Below are 15,606 nucleotides of genomic sequence, written 5' to 3'. Positions count from 1 at the left end.
TTTACAGTGAGCTCTCTCATGAGCACCTGTTGTTTGATTTTGGATGATTATTGTGAATTAGCTGTGCATACACATATTATTTTTGCCATTGTCTATCAATATAATCTTATTAAATAAGAAGCAGAACTTAAGTCTAATCATATGCATTATTATTATTATTAATATTAATAATTATAAGCTAACATTGACTCTTTTCCCGCAAGCATTTTTGATGATTTTCACCTTAATTTGACGTCTCTCAGAAGATTATCAGCTATGAATATACAACAACATCATCTCAAAATAAAGACGCAAGCCTCTGCTTTTAAACAAAGCAATATTTTATCCTATCTTCATGTGTCCATGTTTGATCACGACTTCAATTCAGACAGATTTCATCACAAACGCAACATCTATGACAAACAAAGGGAAGTTTTTCCCAAAGTAGTGCAATTTTCAAGATATGCAACACACACACATGCGAACAACACACAAACACGAGCAAACAGACACACGTGAACACACACACACACACACACACACACACACACATACATATGTACATCTATAAATGCATCAAGATGCAAAGTATGCATTACTCTCTTAATGTTTTACACACAGCTTTGCTTTCACTTTGTCTGATTATCTTCTATTTCACACTCAGGAGACACAGACTGAAGTATATAGTAACTGATTCAGGATCTGCATTGGGGATTTCCATACAGAAACACAGCTAAAACACAGATTGCGGTAAAAACTCTTCAGTTTCTCCTAATAGACGAGTTCTCTCCTCAATGGTGGGGATAGAGCTCAAAATAACAACTTATATTTACTATTATTTTCAGACCTTAAAATGGAGCTGATGTGCTGGTGGAGAACAACAGATGAACTGATCTTCTGAGATGATTCCTCATTGTTGACAGCAGATTTACTAAACTAAACTACAACTCTGAGACATGATAAACTCAGGGTGCGAATTACAGGAGGACTTGAGAGGGGGGGTGGGGGGATTAATCCTAATTAAGTCCTAATTAATGCTTGAACCGCACTGAAAAACGTCAAAACATGGTGTATTGGGGGGGGGGTCAGGGCTTTAATAGGGTGAGAAATTGATCTGTATTATAAATAACAACATTAATAATTAAATTGATAATATAAATGTACATTTGACCACCCCTATAATGGTGCGTACCATTGTGAGTGAATTGAGTGAGGTCTATGTGGGAAATATCCAGAAACCGGCAGATTCAGAGCGCTGATAGACATTATAAGTGTTTACAAGATACTTTTCTAGTAAAATATGAGCTTATTTCTAAATATCACATAAAAGTAAAGTAATATTAAACACATAGTTTGTAGTTTGACCGACAGTAAACATCTGAAATAATCAGATGTTCCTATTCACCTTATTCTTCACGTACGAGCGGGCGCCGCCATTGGAATCTTTTTGGCTCGAGACTTCCGGTCTCATTCACGTCCATTCATTTTTAGACGTTAAAAACAGCTCGGTTTGCGGCTTGATGTTGCAAACTGACATTTTCTTATTATATTATTTTACTTTGTCTGTATAGTCATGAAAACACTTGCGTGTAGAGCCAGTAGTTTGACCGTTTTCTGCCGTTTATTGTTCCTAGTCATTTCTCTCATAGGCAGCTGAGTCGGAAGTTCTAAAACAATCGCAAAAACGAGCGCACTTCCGCAATAAAGAATAAGGTCAATAGGCCAGAAAACATTTCTCTGGGAGGCGTCTGGGACGGTGGAAAATCCCTTTAAAACACTGAAAACGTCAACAGGTTTTATTAATAAATCAGATGCAGTTTATATAAATACAAGCCTGCATTACACAAACTAACAATACTAAAAAAGTCAACCCCTCCGCCGATCAGCAATGTATAATTCACACCCTGTAGATAAACACTCATCATGAGCATGCTTATCATCACAGCGCAGTCTGTGCGTTTGGGAAATCATGCTAGAACAGCATTCACAGGCATCATTAATACAGAAACACACCGCTAACTGCTCAATAACGGCACGCTCTTTCAGATTCACCACTGCAGATTTATACTCCCATTTGGCATTTCGCAAGTCTTCATTTTAGGAAATAAATTAGAACAATTATTCCTTAGACGAGACATAGAGCTCTATATTAAATCAATAATTCATCTTTAAACGTCCTCAATATTGCACAGCTAATATATGTGCTTTTAAAAAACCATTTAAGCCATAAAAGAGCCGAATATTGGAGAATTCGGTTCATATGTTCAGAAAACAGCTGGGATTTTGACTACTGTGACTTCCATAGTATTTTATTTTGGTTTTCCTACTATGGAAGTCAATGGTTAGAGGTTTCCAGCTTTCTATAGTATATCTTCTTAGTGTATCTTTGTGTTTAACAGAAGAAATAATCTCAAACAGGTTTAAAACATGTAAAGAGTGAGTAAATGATGACAGAATTATCATTTATGGGTGAACTGGCCCTTTAAGTGAGGCTAAGCACTATCGAGCTCAACAGCGCCCCTATAATACTACAGTGTTAATCAGTGGTGAAAAACGGAACTGCAGATTGCCCTGCTTTTTTCACATTACCTCGTAAATCGCTCCATCTCGATCCATCATCTTCTTCAGTAAATACTACTTCCTTAACAACATAATAGATTAATAAAATATATACATCTTTACTTTACATATGCTTACATATAATGCAAATAAGTATTCAGCAACAGTAAGTTTAAGTAACAATTCACACCATTTATGACTGGCCTAATATTATTAAGAGATATTAGCATGTTTGATCATATTCTACATCCCTAATCCTACCCAATACCCAACTACTAGCTTACTAACTATTAATAAGCAGCCATTTAGTAGTGTATTGAGCTAAAAGTCTAAGTGAATGGTTTGTTGTTAGCGTGAATTGTACATTAAATTAAAGTGTGACCAAGATTTCCTACGCTAAACGTGTTCAAAACTCTAAATCAGCATTCAGAGGCATTAAACTCTACATTAAGGCATTTCTAGAAGCGTTCTATTCATGTGTGATGTGCTCTCACAGCCTGTATGTCAGTGTTAGAGCGCCACCCTCAGGCTGAAGTACGCAATCACACGACTGGAGCATTTTGTGCGCTTACAATGATATAATCTAGTGCACAGACCCAGAATTTTGGCCGATCTATTTTCACACTCAGCGGTCGCTACTCTGGGAAGGAGTCAATAAAAGCGTCCAGCTCCAGACTCTCAGTGTTGTCATGCTTGATCCTCAATGATCTCGGCGTCCTGCTCAATGTAGGAGTCATTGTAGATGTTGCTCACGATCCGGGTCAGATCTAAACTCTGGGTCAGCATCTCTGAGATCTTCTCATCCGCAGTGATGCCCTCCATGAACTCTTCCAGAGACAACTCGCCTGTATACACACAGAGTTATACATGAAAATCAGAGCTTCATTTGCATATTTAGTTTGCATAAATATAGTCAGAGATGTAGAAAGACAGACAGATTACCGTCTCCATTAACATCAATCTTGTTAAACACCATATCAGCCAAGTCCTCTGCAGAGATCTCTGGCTCGGCTCCATTAATGGCTTGAACAGCCTGAAGAAAAAGAAATAAAACTATAAACATTTGCACTTCATCTGTCGTCTTTTACAGATTCAACACCACAGGATCCTTCATACATAACAAAACACTAGTCATGCATAGTAACAATCCGCTTGTTAAGTGGTGACGTGTTGGTGACGTATGTAATACTGTATGTAATACTGTTTCCGGGTCCAAGCCACCACTCATTTGAATTGACTAAATATTCGTTTATGATGACTTTTTAGTCATCTCACACATTAAAGTGAAATCTCTGGGCTTCCTGCATCACAAATACCAAAATTTGAACAATTTATAAAATTATGAACCACTTTCTGCCATCAGAAATTAGGCATGGACATACATATTGCGATCGGGATTTTCACAAGTATTACAGCACTTTGTAAACATTTATTATTACCATTGCATGAGTTTCCCCATACAGTTTGGTAGAGCGCTTGGAAGCCGCTTCGTGTGACGGCACACTTAACAAGCGGATAGTGCTTTTAAACCATCCTATAGTGTAAAGTGCTTGAAATAATCTGTTGTGGTGATTCTACAGTTGCTATGGTAACACAACAACTATAGTAACTGATCTGTTGTGATTCTACAGTTGCTATGGTAACAACATCTATAGTAACTGATCTGTTGTGGTGATTCTACAATTGCTATGGTAACACAACAACTATAGTAACTGATCTGTTGTGGTGATTTTGTGGTTGCTATGGTAACAACGTCTATAGTAACTGATCTGTTGTGGTGATTCTACAATTGCTATGGTAACACAACAACTATAGTAACTGATCTGTTGTGGTGATTTTGTGGTTGCTATGGTAACAACATCTATAGTAATTGATTCATTGTGGTGATTCTATAGTTGCCATGGTAACAACAACAACAACAATAGGATCACCACGGCAGATCAATCCCTATAGCTGTGTGTAAGCCAAGGCACCTATCGAATCACCAGATCAGTTACTATAGGTGTTACCATAGCAACCGCAGAATCACCACAACACATCACTTACTATAGATGTTGTGTTACCATAGCAACAGTAGAATCACCACAACAGATCAGTTAGGTGTTGTGTTACTGTAGCAACTGTAGAAACACCACAACAGATCAGTTAAGTGTTGTGTTACTGTAGCAACTGTAGAATCACCACAACATATCAGTTAGGTGTTGTGTTACCATAGCAACTGTAGAATCACCACAACAACTATAGTAATTAATCTGGTTTTGGTGATTCTATAGTTGCTATGGTAACACAACAACTATAGTGACTGATCTATTGCGATGATTCTACAGTTGCTATGGTAACAACAACTATAGAATCAGCACAACAGTTCCCTCACTTTAGCTGTGTAACCCAAAGCAACTATAGAATCACTAGATCGATTACTTTAGTTGTGTTACCATAGCAACTGTAGAATCACCACAACAACTATAGCAACTGATCTGGTTGTGGTGATTCTAGAGTTGCTATAGTAACACAAAAACTATAGTAACTGATCCATTGTGGCAACCATAGAATGACCACGACAGATTAATCACTATAGCTGTTGTGTTACTATGGCAACTATAGAATCACCACAGATCAATTACTATAGTTGTTGTGTTACCATAGCAACTGTAGAATCACCACAACTATAGTAATTGATCTGTTGTGGTGATTCTATAGTTGCTATGGCAACACAACAGCTTTAGTAATATAAACAAATGAGTCAATAATGTAGTTTTCTACAACTATAGGGTATGTTGTACTAAAATACACCACAGTTTACTGTAATAAAATCTAAAGTACACTTATTTGTTTCAGTTTGCTGGAGCATTCAATAATAAAGAGTCTTAAATACTATTATATACAGCTACAGTGTAATAGAATTCACTATGATATGGTTCAAAACCACCATAGAATTTACTATAAATTACAGTAATGTTTTTCAAGAGGGAAACAAGAATCAGAAAAAACAACAAGATTACAACCCTGATTTGATGTTAAATGTATGAATTTCACCTAATCTTGGTAACAAAAACAATAGCAGTAAGTCATTGTTTACTCTTTTAGATCTCGTTTTTAATATAAAGTTTAACTGAAGAATATGCTCTACAGTAAAACACAGTGAGACCGGCAGATGGCGCCAGAGAGCCGCGCAGACGCCACTGAGGTCAAAGGGGCAGCTCACCCAAACCTTTTTAATCTACACACTATTTATTCTCCCTCAATTGAATATAAACCTTCATGAGCTTCTGTTGAACACAAAAGAAGATATCTAAAGGAAACTGTAACCACTGACATCCATAAAAGGAAAAACAAATACAATGGAAGTCAATGGTTACAGGTTTTCAGCATTCTTCAAAATATCTTCCTTTGTGTTCAACAGAAGAAACTCAAACAGGTTTGGAACAAGTGAAGGAAATATACAGCAAATGATGAACGAACTGACATGTTTTGCAGGAACTCATGCTTTAACGCGATACCTTGAAGATGAGCAGCAGTTCGTCCTTGTCGATGCAGCCGCTGCCGTCCATATCGAAGAGCTTGAAATACCAGCGCAGTTTCTGCTGAACGCCACCTTTCAGGACCAGACTCAGAGCCGCCACATACTCCATGAAATCAATACAGCCATCCTGAACACATCAACACAGACACTAAACACACATGTACGTTCACGTCAGGTAAGGTTAGGTTTAAATCTAAAAGCTGGCTCATGAGCAGAGTAGTGTGTGTTGATGGATTATACAGTGTGCTTTAATGGTTGCTTGTGATTGTATTTGTGTTATGTTTATAATGTATGGTGTACCTGAAGTAGCATTATCAGCACTTTACATCAAGGAACACAATGGAAACAAGTTTTGTTTTTAAAAATAGTGTGAGGAATTAAGTGATTCACTTCTATTCCGGCTAATAAATGAAGGAGGAAAGGTTGTTGAGCAATTCCAGTGTTAGCAGGCCTTCAGGGGGGCTTCAGGTGGTTCGGAAGACTCACCCTTCACTGACAAAAGTCCAGAATTTGTCCATACATGAGCTCATTCATCCTATTTTAACTGCTATTCCATCATAAACAGTGAAAATAACCCAATGAAAAAGGCTTTGAGATCGAGCAGAATCCTCTGTTGGCTGTCGCTTCGGTGTGACTTCAGCTAATCAGTTTTGGCTAATGCTAACACCTATTTTTCATGAGTCCAGGATCCAGCTGTGCAACAAAACACAGGATCTGGCCTCAGTAGTCATCTTTCACTACTGAAGGTGTTTTAAAATGGAGAAACATTTTACAAGTCGTGTTTATTCTGAATATTGGAGCTACTCTTGAAGCAAAAAATGACCAATTAAAAGGTGTGAAGCGCCAAAAGCGGCCCATATTAAAATTCGTTCATTCATTTTCTTTTCGGCTTTATGAATCAGGGGTCGCCACAACGGAATGAACCACCAATTAAAATTTTAATACCGCCTATTAATGATATTAATACTATTTTGGAGATTGTTATCATCCATGAATTTTCAAATGTACCTTTTTTTACAAGAGAGGCTATCAAAATGATGAAGCTCTGCATTAATATTGTGTTAATTATTTTTATTATGAAACTGAAGAAACGTTGAATGTGCTGCCAGTTTGTTATTTGCCTAATAAATGACACAATCGGCTACAGTTTAATTCAAAACTTTAACAGATTCCAGTTTTATTTCTAATGATATTTGATGTAATAAATATGTTGTTTTAAATAAGTATTTTTTATATTTCTTTATTCTAAACCTTTAGCAAATATTTGTGGTACATTAGAAAGTGTGGTTATGATCTGACAAGCTAATCCAGCAATATGAGTGCTTAAAATCACTGAAATGCAGCATTTAAATCTCATTATTAAACAGAAAATGAGGTGAATAACTGCAAAAATAGTCCACTTTTGGAGACAAAAGAACCACCGCTTACAGCAGGCCTGTTATAGACGTGACATTTACAGTGAAAACTCAACACAAACTCACAGAGAGAGTAAATGTTGACATTATATTGAAGCATCTGTTCATATTTAACAAAACTACTAACCACAGAGTCCTGAGATCAAAACAATATCAATCTGTAAACATGTTTCATGTGTTAAATGAGGGAAATGAACATGTGTTATTGATGTGACTGAATAAAATCTGTGAGTTTACAGTAATACAACACACTTTATAGACATTCTGTGAGTTAAACTGCACAACAGAATCAATGCTAATCAACAGGAGACGAGCTGCTCTCTGTAAAACAAACATGATTGAGTTTATATTTCTGCAATGATGAAGGAAAAGCTTGCTTATAGATGTGACGGATGTGAAATGATCTGGTCAATCAAATATAATAGTTTGAAAACACTGACAGAGACATCTGTGAGTAACTTTACAGTACTGTAAGAGACAAGCCTACACAAAAAACCTTATGGGTTTGGTTATGTTGGTGCATTGGAGTTGCTCTTAAATATAGTCAGGTGCAGATTTAACCAGTAAGCAAGGTAAGCAGCCATTTAGAGCGCAGGAAATCTGCAGGCCCACAATAAATACCTAGAAGTTTTTAGAAATAAATATACAATATATTTTCAGTCAGGCACTTTGTGCTAAACCTTAATCCAAATCTCCCTCCTGAATCTGCACTTCCTCAAGCTTGAACCCAACCCAAAACACTGCATTTCTATCATTTATAATCTAATACTAAATATTACTGCAATCTCTGCAAATCAGGCCAGATGTGCTTGAGAAGAGAATTTAGGATTTGAGTTGCGTGATAAACACTGGGAGCGTAATCTTCAGCTCACACACACACACATCATCCATATCCGCAAGGCACGGGCGTATACAGTGCAAGATTCTTCATTGAGTTTAGTACACTAATGCAAGACTTGCTAAAACATACTGCTCTGACGGTGAGGCCTGTAACAGATGTAAGATCTCATTCAGATGTTGTGGGAATAAACTGTTTGACTTCTGGACTGAGAACTTTAAAATATGCCTTCACTATAGACCTTATATACCCAATATTGGGTTGCCAACAGATGTTATTATTTTAGTAACAGTTCAAAATGCTTTAGCCTTCACATTAGCAAGACGGCTTATTCTTTTAAAGTAGAAGCATCCATCACTCCATTTAATACAGCTAAAAGAAGTGTTTGCTTGTATTAAGGAAAAGGAAATCAGACTGTCATTTTTAAGTCCTCTAGAAACCATTCGACATTAAAATGTGGCCGCTTTTTAGATGATCTGCCAACTCTCTTGATCTTTAAAACTGAGCACTTACAGCCTACATTTCTAGATATCTGGACTGTATCTGCAGTGTAAGCCTTCTATAGCCTATAAGATCACCTCTGTGCAGGGCCGGAGTGGGACTCCTTTTCAGCCCTGGAGTTTTAATCCTCAGACCGGCCCACCTCAGATCACGACTGACTATATTAAAATAACGACATTTCCAATTCAGTTTGTAATGACACTCGCACGTCTTTTTCAAGGACACAGCTGCTTTACAACTTCAAATGTTTTTCAGAAATATGAGAAGATTAAAGGGGAGCTAAATCTCCAACACTATTCTCTAAAACATCACAATGAACTTTCCTGCAATATCTGAATATATATTCTGTGCTAAATCCTTTATATATATATATCCAGTCCTTTGTAACGGTGGTCACACAAAAAAATAAAGATAAAATATGTACACCTATATAAGTAACCAAAACAGAAATATATGTCTGAACACTAAAAGTGAAGAAAAAAACTGAAAATGTATTACTCAGGTGAGGTTCGAACTCAAATTGGCGGCGGCGTAATGCAACCTGCTGACCACTGAACCACAATGGCACTGTCATGCCAATGTGTGTGGAAGAAAAAAGTATTGCACTGTCATTTAACCACACAGACTCTTTTAACCACACAGACTCTTTTAAGCACAGTATTATTTTCTATTGACGGCTTAATCTTGTTCTCCTCTTTTTAGATTTCTGATGAAATAACGTCAGATTTATTAATGTAGTGAATCATCTGATTTTCATTAAGCAGGTGTAATATTCATTCATATTAATTATTACAATTCTTATTTTCACTGAGGTGCCGCTGTTTGGTGTCGTGTGATAGTTACAGCATCATTAACCTGCAGGATGCATTTTGCTCAAGGGGCTGCGAGAAAATAAATAATAAGAGCGGAGCTGCAGTAAAATAATGAATAAAAATAATGAGGCTGTGGTCAACTAAAGAAATAAATGACAAAAGTGCGACTGCTGAGAGAGCAAGGAGCTTGAGACACCTGCCCTCGCGGCCAAAAAACGGACTGGGCCACCAGGAATTCTCCCGGTCCTCCTGATTAGCCAATCCGGGCCTGCCTCTGTGTAGCTGGTAATGCTTCACAAACATTATTACTATAAACTTCTACTGTTTTTCCTTGTGGTTTGAATCCTTTTTTAATGAAGTTTTTCATCTTTCAATCAAAACATAACACATTTAATATGATCTTATTATTTTATACATCTTATAAAGGTCAGAGAAAGTAGACAAAGCACGTTATTTTGTTTCACATACATGTTAAAGCTGAACAATTAAAATAAAAACATTATTTCACCCATATCTGAACATTTGTAAGGTTATTTGAAGCATTAGACACTTTGCTTTACACTTAATATGTTATCTACACTTAAAGACGCAGTAAGTTCAACCCAGTGGTTGAACTAGGTATTGCACTCCTGGTTCAAAACACATGCAAGTGCAGGTTGCCAGATTGACAAAATGATTTAAGGCTGAAGGAAAGAAAAATTGTCCATATTGAAAGTTGTTTTTGTCCTAACCAACACCTGAAATTTATATAACAGCGTCTATTTAATGCAGCTGAACGACAGAACTATGAAAATGATCTCCTCAGGTACACCTCATGTGCTTTATTCTGTGTTAAATGTCCATAAACTGAAAGCAGCAGCAGATAGTTCACCTCAGATCTTGAGAATAAAATAAACCGATTAAAACTGAAGCTCAGAGCTGTGACTCAGGGCAAACCAACACATATCAGTGATTCAGCATCTACATTTAATCATGTTAAAGAGGTTTAATATGTATTAAATAGATTATAAACCTTACTAGTTCGCTGGAGTGCAGTGAGTGCACTATTCTGTGCTTCTGAATGGCTGTATTTACATGTCTGTTGTGTTTCGTCTGGTGCAAACAGCCAAATGGCCATCACTGCAAATCTCATCACATAGCAGGGTTACAATGTAACATGCTAATTAATAAGCTCATGTGGAACTCTGAATCTGCGTCTCATTTCAGAGTCTGCTACTGTCCACCAGAGGTCGCATTTCAGTCACGGACGCATGCATTGAGAGGCTTTCTGACTGAATTAATGAACTGTTTTCCACAATCAGGCAACCCGGGGTGCTGAAATATAATTGGCTAAACTGGCATTGGGTGGGTTAAATGACCAAAACAAAGACAGACAGCACGTAACGCACATTCTCAAAGCAGAATATCTGACTTCAGCATTGTTTCTTAGATAAACAAGAGTGTTCACCGAGCATGTTTCTGAATATCTGCACACACATGATGGTGTTTTTATGCTTTAAACACTCACAGCATCTTTAATACATGCCTTCTATAGCCTATAACATCACCTCTAGCTAGTAATGTAGGCTAATGGTACAGTTTTTAGGCTAATCCCCGACACTTGGCTCTCTAGTGTTTTTCGTGGAAAGTACCGTGACGTGAATGAAAGCAGAATAAAGCAGAGCGATCCCCTGTGCTAACCAGATTACCGGCTCTGAGTCCAGATCTCCGACCTTGTGCAGTTCTGCTGTTTGCTCTCAGTTTACTGTATTAACACAAATCTCGTTACTCACCTCCAACACAGAAGAGGCTCAATGATGATGTTACACTCATGTTGAATCAACCTGCATCCTCACGCTTAATGCCACATAATCAATAAATAAAGTAAATATTTCATTCACCAAAACAGAAACTGCTGCATATTTTAGAGTAGCTACAAAATGCAACCCGTTTGCTTTTATTAGTGCACTTATTTAGTAAGGAAAATGCAATATTTATGCAGTAATGTGATCTTACTTAGCAGGGTATTTCATTTTTCTAGTCAAGCAAGGCATATATTTATAATATAAACAATATTTAAAGAACAACCCATTTTTTAGCTTATAAATAACATAAATAACATCATCATTTATGTGTTCTCTTTATTTTTGATAGGTATAGTTCTTCATACAGCATCAACAACGCAGCGCTTTAAACATGACCTGCATTCACATTCAATTAACAACCATTTTAGATAAAATAGGCTAAATTGAATATATAGTCCAGTTTAGAGTGTGTTTGCTTGATCCGGCGTCCTGAGCTTGTATGTTTCCTGTCCATAAACAAATAGTGCAGATTATATATATATATATATAGGCTATATATTAAGCATCTTAAAAATGAATAAAGCCACTTTTTTCTTCTTTGCAGGACACTTATGACCTATATCTTCATAAAATAAACCATTTACAGCACACTAACTATTTTATCCCTTAAATTAAATGCACACAAACCTGTATTTTTGCAGAAGAACGGCATTTTTCAGAGAAAGCAAAACAATTAAAAATAGCCAGCGCTCAGTAACTCTGTTGGTTGCCAGATTGGGTCGTCAATATTCAGTCAAAAAAGCCACCTAAACCATTCCCTGCAGAAAGAATGTTATAAACAAATGTTAATAAGAGTCATTTTACAATAGTGGCCATGTAAAATGATAAATGATCACTAATATGAAGTATTTTAAAGTACAACTAAGAAGTGAAATCACATTTTTAACAGAAAATGGTGACATTTGAGCACACCATAGTTTGCACTACTGGTGGCCACCTGACATATCATGGAAACTCGTAAGTAATATATTTCAGAATAAAAAGTTATATATTAAACATGTTTACTAGTGATGGGTTGCAGCTGGAAGGGCATCCGCTGTGTAAAACATATGCTGGATAAGTTGGCGGTTCATTACGCTGTGGCGACCCCAGATTAACAAAAGGACTAAGCCGAAAACAAAATGAATGACTGAATATTAAACATTTACCATTCCAGACTTCCTTTGCTCCTTCAACATTACAGCTTTGCACTGGAATTCAGGCTATTCCTGAACAGCAAACCTTGCTAACATTGTTTTGATTTACGATCTGATTAATTTCCACATTAACCAGTGCTGTTTAAAGAGAAAACAGCCAATATTAATGTCAATATTAATCATACTAACAATCGAGCAGAGCACGTATGTCAAATATTGTGTGAGACAATTTGGCCATTGCTAATAATTGGTGGTTGACGGTAATAACGCACTCATGCACACATCATAACATCTGAGAATGTGTCGTTTGCATTGTTGCTTACCTTCGTATTGTGCTGTAAATAAACAATCCATGATAGCCGGCTCTTTCTTCCACCGTAGATACAATCATTTATGACATCAAATTAATGTACGGCTTTACATCTTCAAAATCTGACCCCTTATCGCAGGAAAAACTTGAGTGTAAATCCACCCAATCTGGCAAGCTCAGATTAACGTAGGGGGCAAACCCTGGGTGCCCCAGTTTTGTTTGGGGTCTGTGATTCAATCGAAAATGTAGGCTATTTCTCAATCAAATATAAAAAAATCTTCACTGTTAAAAATGCTGAGCTCCACACAATACATTTATGTTGCGGCAACATGACAGAATTAAGTTAAATTAATAGCTTTTACACATTTCAGTGGATTGAACATAAAACAATTAAGTTGTTCCTCCAAAAACCTCAAGACTTGAGTTGTTTCAGCGCATTTTAAATAAGTACTTTGAACAAACTGCAAACATTTTTTTTGAGGGTGATAAAAACTAAATTAAATTAGTCGCATTTCAAAACTTCTGCCTGAATAATTAATGACTTTGTTTGGTGCATATCTTACAACATTTTCTAAATTCACACTAAAATAAATTATATGTAAACCTCAAACATAATAGTACAATTTGTAAAATATAATATAAAATTTGCCACAAATGCCAGTCAAAACTGTACTCTGCCGAAAGGAAGCCATATGTTAACAGTGTCCAAAAGTGCAGTCGATTTCTCTTTGCTAAATTTGCTGTAATAATCGTCATTCTAAACTTCTACTTAAATAATTATCGATGTTGTTTGCGGCATATCATACAATGATATTTTCTAAATTTACACAAAAATAAATTATATATAAACAGTAAACATAATAGTACAACTTGTAAAATATAATATAAAATTTGCTGTGATAATCGTCATTCTAAACTTCTACTTAAATAATTATCGATGTTGTTTGCGGCATATCATACAATGATATTTTCTAAATTTACACAAAAATAAATTATATATAAACAGTAAACATAATAGTACAACTTGTAAAATATAATATAAAATTTGCTGTGATAATCGTCATTCTAAACTTCTACTTAAATAATTATCGATGTTGTTTGCGGCATATCATACAATTATATTTTCTAAATTCGCACAAAAATAAATAATATATATATACAGTAAACATAATAGTACAACTTGTAAAATATAATATAAAATTTGCCACAAATGCAAATTCAAAACTGTACTGTGCCAAAAGGAAGCCATATGTTAACAGTGTCCAGAAGTGCAGTCGATTTCTCTTTGCTGAATTTGCTGTGATAATCGTCATTCTAATCTTCGACTTAAATAATTATCGATGTTGTTTGCGGCATATCATACAATGATATTTTCTAAATTCACACCAAAATAAATTATATATAAACAATAAACATAATAGTACAATTTGTAAAATATAATATAAAATTTGCAGTGATAATCGTCGTTCTAATCTTCTGCTTAAATAATTATCGATGTTGTTTGGTGCACATCATACAATTATATTTTCTAAATTCGCACAAAAATAAATAATATATAACAGTAAACATAATAGTACAACTTGTAAAATATAATATAAAATTTGCCACAAATGCCAGTCAAAACTGTACTGTGCCAAAAGGAAGCCCTATGTTAACAGTGTCCAAAAGTGCAGCTGATTTCTCTTTGCTGAATTTGCTGTGATAATCGTCATTCTAATGTTCTGTTTAAATAATTATCGATGTTGTTTGCGGCATATCATACAATGATATTTTCTAAATGTACACAAAAATAAATTATATATGAACAGTAAACGTTATAGTACAATTTGTAAAATATAATATAAAATTTGCTGTGATAATCGTCATTCTAATCTTCTGCTTAAATAATTATCGATGTTGTTTGCGGCATATCATACAATTATATTTTCTAAATTCGCACAAAATAAATAATATTTAAACTGTAAACATAATAGTACAACTTGTAAAATATAATATAAAATTTGCCACAAATGCTAGTCAAAACTGTACTCTGCCGAAAGGAAGCCATATGTTAACAGTGTCCAAAATTGCAGCTGACTTCTCTTTGCTGAGTTTGCTGTGATAATCGTCATTCTACTGTTCTGCTTAAATAATTATCGATGTTGTTAGCTGCATATCATACAATATTTTCTAAATTCGCCCATAAATAAAATATACGTATGAACAGCAAACATAATAGCAGTAATAATAATAATGGTCAATAAAATGGAGAATAATATCATAATATCTTACGTCGTCTATGTCGAAGGTCTTGAACATGGTATTGACGTATGCATTCGACTTCTCGGACAGATTCTTGAGGCCGAAGAACTTCTTGAACTCGTAGAAGGTGAGCTGGCCGGACGGACACTCGGTCATGAACTTGCGGTACCACTGGTGGCATTTGCAGGCGCTGAGCTCGGTGGCGGACATGCTGGAGGAGTTCCCCATGCTGAGGAGCGTCAGGACAGAGCACGGCTCGCTCTCACACTGCAGATCAGATCAGATCAGCCTGCGGGACGGCACTCGGCGGGACAGGACGAGCCTCTGTCCCGGCCAATTAGCACTGACGTCACCCTCAGGGCTGTTCTTTCCGCTCTGGAAATTACAGTGAATTACCTGCTGCTTACAGAGAATCAAGCCGAGTGCAGACCTGACCCACTGACCCCAG

General features: G+C 36.1%; 1 protein-coding gene across 1 annotated transcript in view; it reads right to left on the bottom strand.

Moving 5' to 3' along the window:
* Nucleotides 1-1,760: 1,760 nt before the first annotated feature.
* Nucleotides 1,761-15,606, bottom strand: part of guca1e (guanylate cyclase activator 1e) — a 21,701-nt gene continuing 7,855 nt past the window's right edge. The window contains exons 2-5 of the mRNA XM_056448430.1: nucleotides 15,189-15,533; nucleotides 6,039-6,188; nucleotides 3,481-3,571; nucleotides 1,761-3,383 (exon numbers count right to left, since the gene is read on the bottom strand). Of these exons, the coding sequence (XP_056304405.1) occupies nucleotides 3,226-3,383; nucleotides 3,481-3,571; nucleotides 6,039-6,188; nucleotides 15,189-15,386 (597 nt within the window). The 5' untranslated portion in view covers nucleotides 15,387-15,533 and the 3' untranslated portion in view covers nucleotides 1,761-3,225. The remainder of the gene's footprint in view (nucleotides 3,384-3,480; nucleotides 3,572-6,038; nucleotides 6,189-15,188; nucleotides 15,534-15,606) is intronic.

Source organism: Danio aesculapii, chromosome 22, assembly GCF_903798145.1.
Source record: "Danio aesculapii chromosome 22, fDanAes4.1, whole genome shotgun sequence".
NCBI lineage: Eukaryota > Metazoa > Chordata > Actinopteri > Cypriniformes > Danionidae > Danio > Danio aesculapii.
The sequence above is the reverse complement of the archived record's forward strand: the minus strand, read 5'-3'. Positions and strand labels throughout refer to the sequence as shown.